Genomic DNA, 14,999 nt, shown 5'->3' on the forward strand with positions numbered 1-14,999 from the left:
AAAAAAAAAAAAAAAAAAAAAAGAGAGAGAAAGAGACATAAATGGCCAATAAGCCATGAAAAAGTGCTTGTAGTAAATGCTATGATGTGCCACACAGATTCCCCTTTTGGAATGAAGGACTTATTCCGCAGCTGTTGGAAAGGCTGCCAGCAGACAGCCCTCAACTGTCAGTCCACTTCAGTGATTGCCTCAACTGAAGAGCCTTGACTTGCCTAAGGTCACTCCCTTTTCTCACAGTGGCCTGTAACCAATGACTAACATGGTGTATAAAGGCCCAGACACTTGCCCAAACTCAGAACATTTCTGAAAGGTCATCCCAGTTTCAGCACTCGCCAAGGAATCAGCTGAGGCTCCTGAGACTACATCGCAGCTCAGCTTCTTCCTCTGTCCAATTGTGCTGCTGTCTCTTCCCAAACGTATCAAGCCCAAACACACCTCCTCAAGAACCTCCTGCTGACTAATCTCTCTCTCAGAGTTGGCTTCCAAGGGAACCCATCTGTGACAGTATTCAACATCTGTAATCATGAGGAAAATGCAAATTAAAACCATAATGAGATGCCATTTCACATCCACTCGGAAGGCTAAAAGACTGAAAACACTAAACATTGGTGAAGATATGAAAAAACTGGAACTCTCATACATTGCTAGTGGGGGTGTCAAGTGGTAGAACCATGTTGGAGAATTATTTGACAGTATTTAATAAGGTTAAATACACATTTAATCTATGACCCAGCAATTCAATTCTTAAGTATATTCAAAGAGAAATGAAGACATATATCTATAAAATTGTACAAGAATGCTCATAGGTAGTCTTAGTTATAAAGCACCAAGCTGGAAATAACCCAATATCTACCAATAAGAGAATAGAGAAATAAATTGCAGTATAGTGCTACAATACTACTCAGCAATATAAAAGAATGAACTACTGATACACACAAATATGTAGATCAAAAACATTATGTTGTATAAAAAAGGCCACACACACACACACACACACACACACACACACACACACATATACTGAATGATTCCATTGATATGAAGTACAAGAACAGGTAAAATAAATCTATGGTGAGAAATCAGAATGTAGTTGCTTGGGTGAAATGGGGGAAGGGGTGGGAGATTGACTGAAAAGGACCATGGGGTGATGAAAAGATTCTATAGCACATAGTGGTTATAACTGTCAATAGGCATTGACCTGAACATTTAAGATTTGTCCATTTTATGGGGATGTAAAGTATAGCATAAGGAATATAGTCAATAATATTGTAATAACTATGAATGGTGTCAGATGGGTACTAGATGTATCAGGGTGACCACTTTGTCAGTTATATAAACTAATCACTATGTTGTACACATGAAACTAATATATTTATGTCGACTGTAATTGAAAAAAATCATCCATTTTACTGAATGTAAATTGTACTTCAATCAAAGCTTACATGCACACATACAATGAGTAACATACACTAGTCAATCAATGTTTAAGAAACAAGAAAGGAGATGATTTTCCTAAATGACCAAATTATTAATAATTATGAAAAAGATTTCCTTCTTCTGGGTTATGTTAAAATGTGAGATTCTCTTGGGAAACTCCTTGAATAAAATCCTGTGACTATTTATTCTTTGCAGTGTTTTTTTCATCCCCCATTAAAGTGGTTAAGCTTTGATATCTATAGGAGTGGCAGAATCAGGTCTATAATGTCTGCCTGAATCATTTGCAGGTGAATGAAAATGCTAAAAGTGTATTAAGATAGTAACAGCAGTGAGAGAAAGAAATTGAAAACCTTTATTGGTTTCCCAGTTTGGTAGATCAGCATTTGGCTGCTACTTCACATAATCTTGCCAACATCACTCTCAAAGCAATTTCTCTTTTAAAATATGGCACAATAACCACCCTATTTCGAACACGGGTATTTAATCTCAGAAAAAGTATTTAAAGCATTTGAAATATCTGAAGAGACAAGGTGATTTTTATGGAGTCAGTTGATATTAAACTATGCTGTTTTCCACTAAGGTTAATACCCTGGGGTATATGAGAATGACAAGACAGAGAATCCTTTAAGGGATTTCATAGCCTAAAAAACTAAACATGACAGAATGCCAATCGACTTTCAAGAAAAAGATTTTTTGCAAACACTCAAAGCTATTTTAAAATTCTCTTTTATATAATCAAACCGTTCAAAAGCCATTGGCTGCCATCATTAAAATCTGAAAGCAAACTACTGGTGGGGTTGCCAGATTTAGCAAATAAAAATACAGAATTTTTGGTTAAATTTTAATTTCAGATAAACAATGAATAGTTTCAGTATAAGTATTCCCCCTTCCACCAAATATTGCATATTTTTAGTATGAGCATGTCCCATGAAATAGTTGAGACATATTTATACTAAAAAATTATTCATCTGAAAATCAAATTTAACTAGTCATATTGTACTTGATCTGGCAACTCTATGGGAGAGTTACTTGGTCTATTCTGCAGAACAAAAGGCCTCACCTGGCTGATGAGAATGTGTCTTTAGGGTTACTGCATGGAATTACAAGTTTAGCAATGGTCATGGTAAAAGGAAAAGAATTAACCTTTTTTCTGCTCTGTGGATTTCTACTCTCTCACACTGAAAAATACTTTGCAAAGCATTTAAATGTATTTCCAGTTATTTAGAGTAGTGATGGATTTGTTGTACTAAATAAAGAAGACACTTCAATTGGATCTCCAGGGTTTGTTTGTGCAGGGGCTAAGAACCCAGGATTAACCATATGGGTTTATGAATCTAGAGAACTTGTTTCTCTTGCTAGATTTGCTGTTCTTAGTGAGGAATGAACAGGCCTTATTTTGTAAAGCAGTTTGAGGACTTCAAAATTGCTTCATGAAAACGTATTTTTTTTTTTCTAATGAAGTTATTCCGTCACCTCTTTCACTAAAGGATTACCCCCCTGGTTCTGTTTTATAGAACTTGTCATACTATCTTAGATCTCTGAGGTGAAAGCTTGCTTCCAATGGAAGCTGGACTACTAGTGATTCAGAGGTGGGCTGAAAACAGCAATACTGCTCTGAGTCTGTTTTAAGTACTCATGGAGACAGCATTCTTTTCAGCATCAGCTGATGTTCTGCAGCTTGGGATTCTATTACCCTCATTTGAGCTGCCTGGTTATTCTAGCAATCAGATCTTTCTGTCTCCTTCCTGTTACCCAGCCTTGACACCAGCTATCATGTGCCCTCTTTGCCTTGACTCTCAGGCACACAATTCTTTCATTTTCTTTAAACGCAAATGCTGAAACAGTGGAACTATTAGGACAGGTACATGGTTATGACAACAGTGGGGGATATGTGAAATTGGAACTGTCTAGCAAAATCTAGGGTATGTAGTCCCCCTAATATTTCAACACTTGTCCTCTGACAGTTACCCACAACCATAAGGATATTTGGGAAAGATACAAATTCTCATTAGGGCTTTAGTCACTGTTTTGCAGTTAACCTTGGGCAAATTATTGCATCTTTCTCTGTCCTATGTCAGTTTCTGATCTCCTCTTATTTGAAGCCCCCTGTAACAATAATTAAAAAAAAGCAAAAGGAACTCATTTCCAACTTACTCTGCCTATCTTTAAAATTTAGTTTGGATCTAGTGTTTATAACATGGCATGTGGGCTTCTCTGTTCCTTTACCAGGAAAGGATTGGGGGCGGGGAGTGAGGGTGGGGAGTTCTTTGAGCTCAGGCCTTAGGGAAATTACCTTTTTAAATCCTTGATTAGGAGGATGAAGCAGGTATCTGCTTTCAGGACTGCAATTTGTAAAATTCAAGTCTGAACCTAACCTGGATAGAACTATAGCGTTCTAGTTCCTGGGAAAAAAAAAGCGGTGGGGGCGGGCCTCATAAACTAAAGAAAGTGATTTACCCCATTGGACAGTAAGAATAACACTTTCTGTAAAATAGTGACTCCGTTTTTTCTCTTCTTCAATTTCTTTGATCCCACCACCCTCCCCTCTACATATTGATATCCTCTTACATTGAGATGAGACAGGAATAAATCACTTTAGCAAAAGTACATAAGGCTAAACAAAGATGTCATATCTTGGTATCTCTTGGCACTGAGATACATCAGGATAGGGCCCAGTAAGAATTTAGGGTTCCTTGATACAGAGTTCCTAAAACTATGGCTATCTCTTTACGGTTAATGTAGGTTTGGAGTGAGAAAAATATAAATCTCTCTTGAACGTTTGAATTGTGCCTTTTTGCCTAAAAGTGCTATTTTTTTTTTCTGTCCTGCCCTAATTCCTGATGTTGAGTCCCTAAGGTATCTGTGCTATGCTTCATTCTTAGTGAATGTATATTTTATACAGTGTGAACGCACTTTGAACTAAAATAGACCATATCTAGAAATGTGTTGGTATGGCTTCCCAGGACTAAAGAATATGAGCAGTTTGAATTGCTTTTTGTCTCTTTTGCTTCTTCTTGAGTTGATTCACTATACAGAGTTGTTACCATTTAGATTTTATTTTATTTTTTAAAAAGGTATTATATTCCAAAGGCTAGCCTCTATACCGAGACTATTTCCCTAGAAAATGCAGAATATCTGAAAATGAAAGAAAGGGTCCTAGATGCATACCTTAAGTCTCTTTTCAGCTCTGGCATTATTTGTTTATTGGGGACAAGATGACTTTCAGTTCAGTCCTATGCATTAGCAGGCCAATAAGCCAATTTCTAGCTTACTCTACACTTTTTAAGAGTTTATTAATCTAGACTCCTATGCAAATTAGGGAGACTGGCAGCAGATTTTCATCTTCTGTTATTTAAGATATGTGGCTAAAACTCTAAAGCAAATTGCACCCTGTAAAATCATAAAATCACACCCTGTAAGATGTGAATCCACCAGATTGGCAGGCCTTAACATCTTAGGTCTCTTTTCTTCTCCCCACCCTTAACCTAGGGTTAAACAGAGGTTGAAATTATTCTCTTTGCTAGGCATGGGATCAGCTATTGAGTGAGAACTAATTAAATGTAAATTATTCTTGTCAGGGACTTAAGAAGCAAACAAAATAGAGCCAAGGGTGGAGAAACTGAGGCTATTTGACTGTTGCCAAGCTTCTGAGACTTCTAATTCTCTTGGCTACTCCACTGGTTCATCCTGAGCCATCACTTATTTTTTTGGATTTGAAGTCAAGGCAACATCATTGCTAAGTCAATTCTAGCATGCCAGCTACAGAACACTGTAACTTTTAAAGACTTGGGATTCCACAAGAAATGTAGCAGCATTCCAGAGATCCATGCATCAAGACACAGACATATGCATTCTTGCCTGCAGCAGAGGGTGTTGGCTTTACACCCTAACTCACGTTCTGCAAGATTCTAGTGGCTAACCCTTTATAAGAGGTCAGAGCCAAATAGGCTCATCTCAATATGAAGATCATCAACAAAAGGCCTGGGTTTAGTCATGTAGTTGCCAGTCACTTGGGATTGGTAAATAATCCTGGGGTAGTGGTTGTGATAAAGGAAGCACAAGTACTGAAAAAAAGGGGAGGGGCTAGAAAGGAAGTAAGACAGGTGGAAATGAATGACTTTTTCAACTTTCTGATGGAAAGATACCAAGAGAAATAAAACTTTTTCCAACTCTGAGGACTTTTCTTTGGCCATATTTGGATGTACATAATGCCATATTGCTACCTTCAAATATATACATTTATATGCACACATACACACACACACACACACACACACATATACATACACACACATTCACACATATATATCACCTGCTATCATATATAGTTATCCATCAGTATAGCATACATTTTAAAGCATATGGAATTAATCTACTTCCTTTTCGTGAAGAACACAGGATGGGTAGGCAACATTCCATCTACTTCCCACATTTTCAACGGTCATTCCAACAGCCATTTTAAGTTACAGAAAAGAGTTGAGGCTGGGATCTCATAGCATCAGCTTCCTATGGATTGCTCTCCAGCTTTTTGCATCCCTGGTCTTTGGAACCCTTTTACCATTTTCTGCAGGTAAGGCTCATATTGGTGAAATCAGAGTTATAATTTCCATGCTTGAAATTGATATTGAAGGTTATGGTTTCTACGTCAGGGAGGCTAAGCAGTAATAGTAATGTTTTGCTTTGAGCTAATGTGGTGAGTTTTATAATGGTCTTCCAAACTCTTTCACATTTTTCTCTTCTTTCAATGTTTCACGGCCAGTGTGTCTTTCCCTTCTGCCTGAATATTTTGGCTCCCTTTATATTCGCTTTGCTTTGAAACATCTCTTTCAATGACTTACATTTCCTTTATATATCCTTTACACCATTTCTTTATCATTCTCTTTTTTTCTTTTTCTTTTTAGGTGAGGCAACCCTTGGTTGACCTCATAGATTGCAAGGACCTTGTCAGCTTACAATCCCTTATTTTTTTATTTTTTACACCTACAGCACCTGGTCTTTCTAGGTGGTCTCCCATCCAAGTACTAACCAGGACAGACCTTGCTTAGCTTCTGAGATCAAACGGGATTGGGCTTGTTTAGAGTAGCATGGCTGTAGACTTTTACTTACCAATCTTGCTATGATGACCATTCGCACATTAGGAACATACTTTTTTTTTAGAAATTCCCAAACCACCGGTAAAATAATACTTTTCTTTGAGAAAAGCATGAATTATGCATGTACCTGCTTTACAAATGAGAACACTGAAGCAGAGAAATTAATAAGACTTGCTCTAGGTCACAGATAAAGTCAGTGATAACATAGGGACTATGTCCTCAAACTCTCAGACTAGTACTTGAAAACTAAAGACAAAAGTGCCTAAGATTAAAATGACTTTGACTTTGATTCATTTTTTTTTTCTTAACTTTTTTGTATTGACTTATACAGTTTGCATAAGTTTTTCATTTGCAGATTTTCAAGGGTTTCTAATGGAAAAGTCTAGAAATCTGTTAGAAGTAGGGCTAATGACTTTGAGACATTCCTGACTTCCCCTCTCCTGAAGCACCACGGAGGGAAAGGAATTTCTGAGAGGACTTATGTTGTTCGTTTCAGTTACTTCAGAGAAGCCTGCCTGGCGCATATGTTAGATTATTAACTAGTGTTTCTTATGGGAACCTTACATCACCTTCCCTTCCCCTATGTCAGGTTGTAGGTAGTAGGTCTGGGTTCACTCTTGACTTGCTCCATTGGAACCTCCTGCATCATGGAACTAGGGATGGGGCCAAGTAAGTTTCCCTCTTTTTCCTCAGCAGGGTCACAATTACTGCTGCCATTAAGTCTATGGCCCTAGTATTTTTAAAAATTATTTTCTGTGATTTTATAAAAGAAGTTTGGCTCTAGTCTTAGGTTCACAAAGCAGGACACTGTGGCTTTCTGTGGGACACACAAATTATATATAAATGAAAGGCTATAGACTGGGTAAAGTATTCTTTCTTGATCACTTGGTTAGTTGGGTCAATAACTGAAATATACTTTGTGTAGGGCTCCGTGTTGACAGTTATAAAAGAATTAGAAGTTAAGCTCTTGCTAGTAGTACATCTTGAAAAGATATCCATATAAAAACATTAAAAATACAACTACAGAACAACAGAACAAGTACAAGTAAATCAGCAAAAGCCAGTACTTTGGAGCTGATGGGAAAGGGGTTAGAGTTGGGTAGAGTTAATCAATGAGGACTTTCCAGGAAAGGTGAGTTTTGAAGGAAGAGAGGGGCATAGGTTTGCTGAAAAGGATGTGGTCTTTCCAGCAATAATGCATGAGCAATGGTAGAGAAGAGAGAATGAGCAAGCTGTAAGGGCCAAATGGCAAACAGATTAGCTTGCTAAGACTGGAGAATCTCTATTAAAGGATAAGAAGAAACAAGTCTGAGAAAATGTAAGAACAGTTCATGATGAGCCTTCTGGGTTCTTGAATAATGAAAATGTTTTACGAAGCTGAGATAAAGATGTATTAGAATAAAACAAAACTAGAGAGCTGGAAAAATAGGGAAGCTGTTGCAATATTTTCCAGGAGAGAAAAAAAGGCTGGATCCTAAGCCAGCTCTGCCAATTATTAGCTGTATGATCTTGGGCAAGTCACTGAATCTGTGTGCCTGTTTTCTCATCTGTAAAATGAGGGATAATGGTGTCTGCCTAACAGAGTTGTTGAAAGGATTAAATAAATTAATACATGAAAAGTGTTTAATAAGCACTCAATACATTATTATTCAATTATTAGATTATTATTCTATTGTTAAAATTATTTCTATGATCAAGAAGTGGTCACAGGAATGTATCCATGTCGAAGTGGTCCCATCTCACACGCTCGTTTGAAAAGATTGCAGGTTTTCAGTCTGTACTAAAAGGTATGTAGGATTCAGAGGATAAGAAGGTAGGTCCAGTGTGCAAGACTATGTTGTCTAATACCATAGCCACTAGTCACACGGGGCTACTAAGGACGAGAAATGTGGCTAGTCAGAATTGAGATGTGTTGTAAATGTAAACTACACACTAAATTTCAAAGCCTTAGTACAGAAAAAAATCTCATTAATATTTTTCTATTGATGACATGTTGAAATGATAATATTTTGGATATGTTAGGTTAAGTAAGATGTATCAATTTCACGTTTCTTTTTCTTCTTAAAAATTTTTTGATGTGGCTACTAGAAAATTTAAAGTTTATAGTAGGCTAGCACTATATTTCTATTGTACAGTGCTGGTCCAGTACAACATTCATTATTGAGTTTTGAAATTAAGGGGTTCTACATGAGAAGGTTCTATAAAGGCAGATAGGGATTATAGATAAATCTCCTTGCCCTTAACACTTCAAAATATATTTAAATATATACATATTTACACATAATTAACATATATTTATATTAAAAATATATACTTCAATTTGCAAAATACCTACAGAGCTGAGGAAGCCACAGCTAGATTACCTTTCAAGAGGCTATAATTAGTAGAGTCTTTTAAAAAAAAAAAAACAAAAAAAAAAAAAAAAAACAAAGATGGAAACGTGGGAAGGTAAAACATTTGAACATTTAAATCATGGAAACAAAATCTTTCTAATTTTTTGAAATCACTCCCTCAATGTCAAAATCAGATTGGTTTAAGTTAACAGCTTGGATTATTAAGGTTTTCTGACAAAATTTTCCATATCATTCCTTGAAAGCTGCTATTTAACACCTTAGAATAATTACGGCTAAAGAAGCCTTGGTCAGGGTTTCTGTCTGGTGAAATCGGGACAGGGTTTTGCTCTGAGTCAGTGTGTAACATTATCTGAGCTGCGACCAGCTGCCTGAGCTCATTTCCAGACAGCTGGAGTGGGGCTCACAGGCTCACCTTTCCCGATTCGTTTCTCAAACCCTTCCAGCTCCTCCTGTCTTCCTTCTGGAGGCAAGCTATCATCTCTCCGACAGGTGCAGCGCTGACAGTGCCTTCCGCGGGCTCGCGCACGACCCCAGGCCGCCGACCCGCCGCTGCTGCTCGCTCACGCCCCCTCCCTCCGGCGTGCACCGTCCTCCAGGGCGCCCGGCTCGGCGGGGCGCCTCCCTGTGCCGCTGCCGCTCCTCCTCCCTCCACTCCCTTCCCAGGGCAGCCTCTCCTGCCAGCCACTCCGCCCCTTCCCGTCTGGCTGGGCAATGGCCCCTGCCTAACACTCCCTGAGACCCCCCGGGCGCTCTCAGGCTGGTCATTCCCTGGCGCCGCAGGTGGTCGCTCTCCTCAGGAGGTCGCCCGCGCTCGGTGTATGTGGCTGGCAGCCGCCGCCCCCTCCCTAGCTCGCCGCCTGCTCTTCCTCGGCCCTCCGCCTCCTCCCCTCCTCCTTCTCCTCCTCAGCCGCTCCTCTCGCCGCCGCCACCGCCTCCACAGCCTGGGCCTCGCCGCGATGCCGGAGAAGAGGCCCTTCGAGCGGCTGCCTGCCGATGTCTCCCCCATCAACTACAGCCTTTGCCTCAAGCCCGACTTGCTGGACTTCACCTTCGAGGGCAAGCTGGAGGCCGCCGCCCAGGTACGGCGACCCTCGGGCGCCGGGGGCGAGCTGCCGGGCAAGCAGTTAGGCCGCGCCTGCGGGCTGGGCTAGGGGCCCGTCCTGGAGGGCGGGCGGGTGGGCTGGTCTGGGCGCTGCGGGCCTGGGGCTGGGGAGGCCGGCTCCGGGACGGGCGCGCCCCTCTGGGGCGGCCGCGGGGCGCCCGGGCGGGGGTGTGCTCTGCCCTGCTGGATTGGGGCCCGGGCCGCGCTGCGGGGAGCGTCGCAGGAGGCGGCGGGCGGGGCCCGTGCGCCCCTCCGGGGCGAGCACACCTGTGTAGGGCATACCTCTGACCCCCGGCACTTCCAGGTTTGTTAGTGTTCTGGGAGAGGCCAGAGGATCATCGGAGTCTCAACCTCCTGACTCAGTTTTTTCTCTGGTTCTTTCTACGCCCCACGGAGGACACATTGGAAGGGACAGTCATCTGGGACTCTGGCCGCCGCGCGTTAGCGACGAGGGGAGATTCTAGAAGGGAGGAGAGGGTGAGAAGGAGAATGTTAATCCCAGGCAGCCTTGCTGAGTTCTCGCCTGCTCCGGCCCTGGGACTGGGTTTCCAAGATGATCCGCCCCTCCCCCCTCCCCTTCTCCTCAAGTGACAGTGCAGCAGTGACTTTATTCTTTCCTAACCCCTAGAGAAGCTGAAGGAGGACCCCTATCTCCGCTTTTCTTCTCATCCTCCTAGCTTTGCAGCCTTTGAAGCAGGTGGATTTATTGCTACAGCGATGATTGTTTAGCAGTACCTTCCTCTGAAAGAAGCTTTAGTTTTAGCATACCACCGGTGAAAATATTCCATTACTTTTCGTTGCCGTTTTTGGTGAATCATGCTGTCCCCACCTCCCCCAGCACCCTCGCAGCATTATGTGAAGTATGCTTGATTTTGGAGACCATTAATATTGATGCCCTACAAAGGTCCTGAACAGCAGATGTTTGTCATATCATGTTATATGATGTATTATGTGAAGTCTGTAATGAAGAATGGGAACTTTAGTAGTTATTTTGAAGAATGGTGGTAAATAGATTTTGTTTCATTTCTTTTCCTACTGCAGTCAGTAGGCCTCAACCTTAAAGAATGGGGTGTGTATGTAGCAGTGAAATGAAAGAAATGTTGACTAGTGTTTGAATGAATTGAAAGTTGGCAGTTGTCTTTGAAAGCTGAGTACTCAGATTAAAAATATGTCTAAAAGCGTGGAATTAAAAAGTATACTGTCAGATTTGGGGCACTTGTGTGAAAGCATGGGGGCTCTAAGGTTTGGCTGCATCAAAAGGCAAAGCAACCCTCTGAAAGTAAGATGATTTAGAATTTTTCCATTAAGAATATGAATCAGAATGAGGGCATCTTGGGTCTAAATTAGGATTTGAGAGGGTTATTTGGGAGACTCTGTTTGGTTAAGCCAAGTGACTAGAGTGTTTTGATATATATTGGCAGGGGGCAGATGGGAGGGATTGTAAACAGTAGTGTGTCTTGTGACTTGGCAGAGGAGGAAGGACCTAGCAATGAATGAGTTCGCATTATGTGAAAAAGACTAACATTAAAAAAAAATCATTTGTTTCTCTACCCTATTTGTTGGCATAAGGGGTTCATAATTCTAAGAGGAATACATATTTAGGGAAAATTTTCAAAAAATTGTCAAAGATTTTTAAATGATTATTTTATTAGGAAGTGGCAGTTTTATTTAAGTGTTAGAATAGAACAATAAGCAGTGATGTACTTCTTATCTCTTTTATAACTGCCTTTCCAAAAGAGATGAGAAATATTTAGAAGACTGGTTTAGGCCTTTGAGGGAGCACATGGTAATGTGCTAGATATTAGCAGAGACTTGTCAATTTGATACAAGGAAATAAAAATCTTTTTTAGTGACATGAACTTTTCAAAGCATTTCTTTACAGAAATTCTTTTCAGGCTAGATAGCAACACAAATGAAAGATGGCATTATAGTGAATTCTAACAGGTGTTATTAAAGGATAATCGGACTTTTTAATTGTATGCATTACCACCTTTGGAAGTGTAAAGAGAAATTAACATTAATAAAAAGTTAACATCAGTAGTAAAAAACATATGTTAATGTTTTTTAAATCGATGGATTGAAGCAGTAAGTTTAAATTGTGGCATTAGATGGTATCTTATTGTGGAAATCTAAAAGTGTGGACAAAATTAAATCTCTGGAAACCCAGATTTATAACTGGTATTGGGTCAGTTTTCTAATAGTTGGAATCACATTACACAGAGTATGCAAGCTGCTTGGTTGCTTTAGTTGCAGAATTTTATGATAAGCCCAGAGTATTTATACAGGTTACATATTAGAAATTTAGTGGATTTTTAACCTGGCCTGGGGTGTGGACTCCTGGGGAAGGTGAAGAAATTAGTCATTGTGCAGTAATTTAGAAATTAGTTTGGTTTAATTCAGCAGATTTTGAAAAGGTGTCATCATGGGCCTAGAGAAATGGGACATTTCGTTTCCTCTTCCTTTACGTTAGGGTATTTGAGAGCAACAGATTTTTGTACATATTTCAAATTCTAACTCTCTTGCTTTGTGGATAATTAATTTAAAAATAGATTACAAGTTTATGTGAGTGGCTACAATTCCTTGTTGTGATTGTGTAGTGGTTTACACAGTAATTGAGCTTTTTCTTATGGAAATGTTTTACCTGTGCCAGAGAAATTAACTTCATCCTTCAAGGCCAGAAGTCAGGATATACTAGACAATCCCTGGCTTCTGCCAACAAAATATTCTTGTTGGTGATGAGTAAATTGGCACTTAGAGGAGAGTTACAGATATAGTAGTTTGTTTGGCAGGCTAAAACTTGGCACATAAATGGATGTTATTGTCAACCCCTGTGTTATGGAATTTTCTGCTCAAATTTTGCTTATTTTCTATGCAGTTATTTTAGTAGTTTTTTTTATTACTTTAAAAAATGATGAAATTAATCATTTGCCTAGCATTGAGCTAGATCACTAAATGATCTTAGGAAATTAAATTTTTGAAAGCTTGATAAGGAACTGAATATATTCAAATTTTCTATTGTTTCTTGAAATGTATCTATGAAGAATCACCTAAGAAACTTTTATATGTTAAGCTTTATCTACCATTATTTGCCAGTGAATTCTGCAGTGAATTTTCCACATAAATAAAGCTTACCCTTTGAAGTACTTAGAATTTTACTGGTTTGGATGGAAATATTCCTAAAATTTATATTTTTAAACTCTGTAATTCCTCATAATCTAAGTTTGTTGATTTTCTTTTTTAAAAATACTAGATGTCATTCTGAATACCTGTCATTAATACTTATAACCATAGATTATCTAAAACTATGTACTATGATTTATTAATTTCATATATGTTCTTTAAAGTTTTCTTGTTTGTTTTCCTTACTCTCAGGTTATTATTTCTTGCAACTTACTGTGCCTTGTCGCTTCCTATTGTGCAATTTCTTCCCTCTTCTATTTTACTGAACTTGATCTGAAGAGGTGTAAGTAACCAGATAAACAAGCTTGTTTGAACTTATAAAGAAATCTCTAAGTGAGAGTTTGTGGATTCTCTTCTGAGTGAAGGGCATGAGCTTTATTGTTTGGACTTTGTATCACCTATTCTGGCTTTTCATGCAAGCTTTTTTTTTACTTCCTGGTTCTGGATAGTTGATATTGTCCAATACAAATGGATAAATGTCGTTTTAAGTGGTAAATTATCTATGAAACCTCTCTGAACTTTGCTACGTAAATGATCCTGTTCTTATTGTAAAGTAGGTCTTTTTCTAATATGTATGTGAGTCAGTGGCAAAGGACTGAGTCTTCCGATAGCTGTTTTGTTGTTAACTGAGACTAGTTTTACAGATCTTGGAGATTTCATTTTGAACTATGTAGTTCTTAGTTTATTTGTCCACTTATAATCACATAATTTTTTCTTTTAAATTAGGAAATACGGTAGAAATACAGAAAAGCAACCCACTACCCAGATTTAGCAGCTATTGATGTTTTGTCCCTTTTGCTTCAGACCGTACATGATATTTTTTGGGAAATGTCACAGATACCACTAAAGTCCATTTCTATATCTTCCCACCCCTACTCTCATAGGTAACATCTCTCTCTTGTGTATAGTTTTAAAGTTTTATTGCATATTTAAGTAGCCACAGACAATAGATAGCAATGTTCTGTATGTTTAATTTTTACATTATTAGTACTTATTATGACTTTCTGCAGCTTGCTCTTTTCGATGTTTCTTGTTAGAAACACTTGGCTGAACTTGTGTTTACTAATTATTTGCTCCTTATTGTCTTTAGAAATTATAGCTCTATTCCACGAAGACAATCATCACAAAATTTTAACGATGAAATCACTTGTTAGGCAAATAATTCAGGCTTCAGACTGACTGGTATTTGGAATTGTCACACTGGAGATTGATTTCCTTTTACTAAAATCTCAGGACTTCGGTGATCAGAAATAAACCTCTTGAGTCTTACTATGTAGTACATGTTAGGTGTATTCCTGAGTGATTATAATAAAGACTCATCCAGGAAAAAAAATTTGTCTCAGATTATTGCCTTCCTAGCTCATAGGAAACTTCTACTGTAAAATTGTTACCAATGGTCAAGCTCCCTCTTCAGTAGAGGCATTATTTAGCTTTGGTTCAGTTGAAGTGTAGTCTGTATGGGACTCCAAGAAGACAACCCTGGGTTTGAAACAAAGAAGGAAACACTAACGTTTCATTCTTTCATAGCATCAAGTGGAAAACTTGAAAATGAGCTTATTATACACAATTTATATGCCAACCTTAACATTTTGCTTCTCTTTTAAGCTTGGAAACTGAAGATCTTAATGCTGAAATTCCTTTGAATATTACCTGTATTTTTGGTAGTGGAATACACAGGTTATGTAATATTCAATAATATGATGATGTTAATATCTGAGAAATCACATACAGAATCTTCAGGTCAGTGCTGTTATTGAGAAAGTGAGTCTACATGGATATTTTTCATTACCTTCCTTGGGCAGTACATATATACTGATATCCAAAGTGCTATAT

General features: G+C 38.8%; 1 protein-coding gene and 1 long non-coding RNA gene across 5 annotated transcripts in view; one reads left to right on the forward strand and one right to left on the reverse strand.

The window, feature by feature from the left end:
• LOC120611228 (uncharacterized) overlaps positions 1–10,530 on the reverse strand; it is a 23,349-nt gene extending 12,819 nt beyond the window's left edge. The window contains exon 1 of the long non-coding RNA XR_005655108.1: positions 10,269–10,530. This is a non-coding gene — a long non-coding RNA (uncharacterized LOC120611228). The remainder of the gene's footprint in view (positions 1–10,268) is intronic.
• Positions 9,669–14,999, forward strand: part of NPEPPS (aminopeptidase puromycin sensitive) — a 64,889-nt gene continuing 59,558 nt past the window's right edge. For 2 of the 4 annotated variants that reach the window (XM_039873680.1, XM_039873679.1), the window contains exon 1: positions 9,669–9,963. In XM_039873680.1, coding sequence (XP_039729614.1) covers positions 9,703–9,963 — 261 coding nt within the window. In that variant the 5' untranslated portion in view covers positions 9,669–9,702. Of the gene's footprint in view, positions 9,964–10,271; positions 10,291–10,969; positions 10,991–14,999 lie in introns of those variants that run through there. The other 2 variants (XM_039873682.1, XM_039873681.1) reach the window with 2 other exon arrangements.

This window comes from Pteropus medius, unplaced genomic scaffold (assembly GCF_902729225.1).
Source record: "Pteropus medius unplaced genomic scaffold, Ma_sr-lr_union100, whole genome shotgun sequence".
In the NCBI taxonomy this organism is placed as follows: Eukaryota; Metazoa; Chordata; class Mammalia; order Chiroptera; family Pteropodidae; genus Pteropus; species Pteropus medius.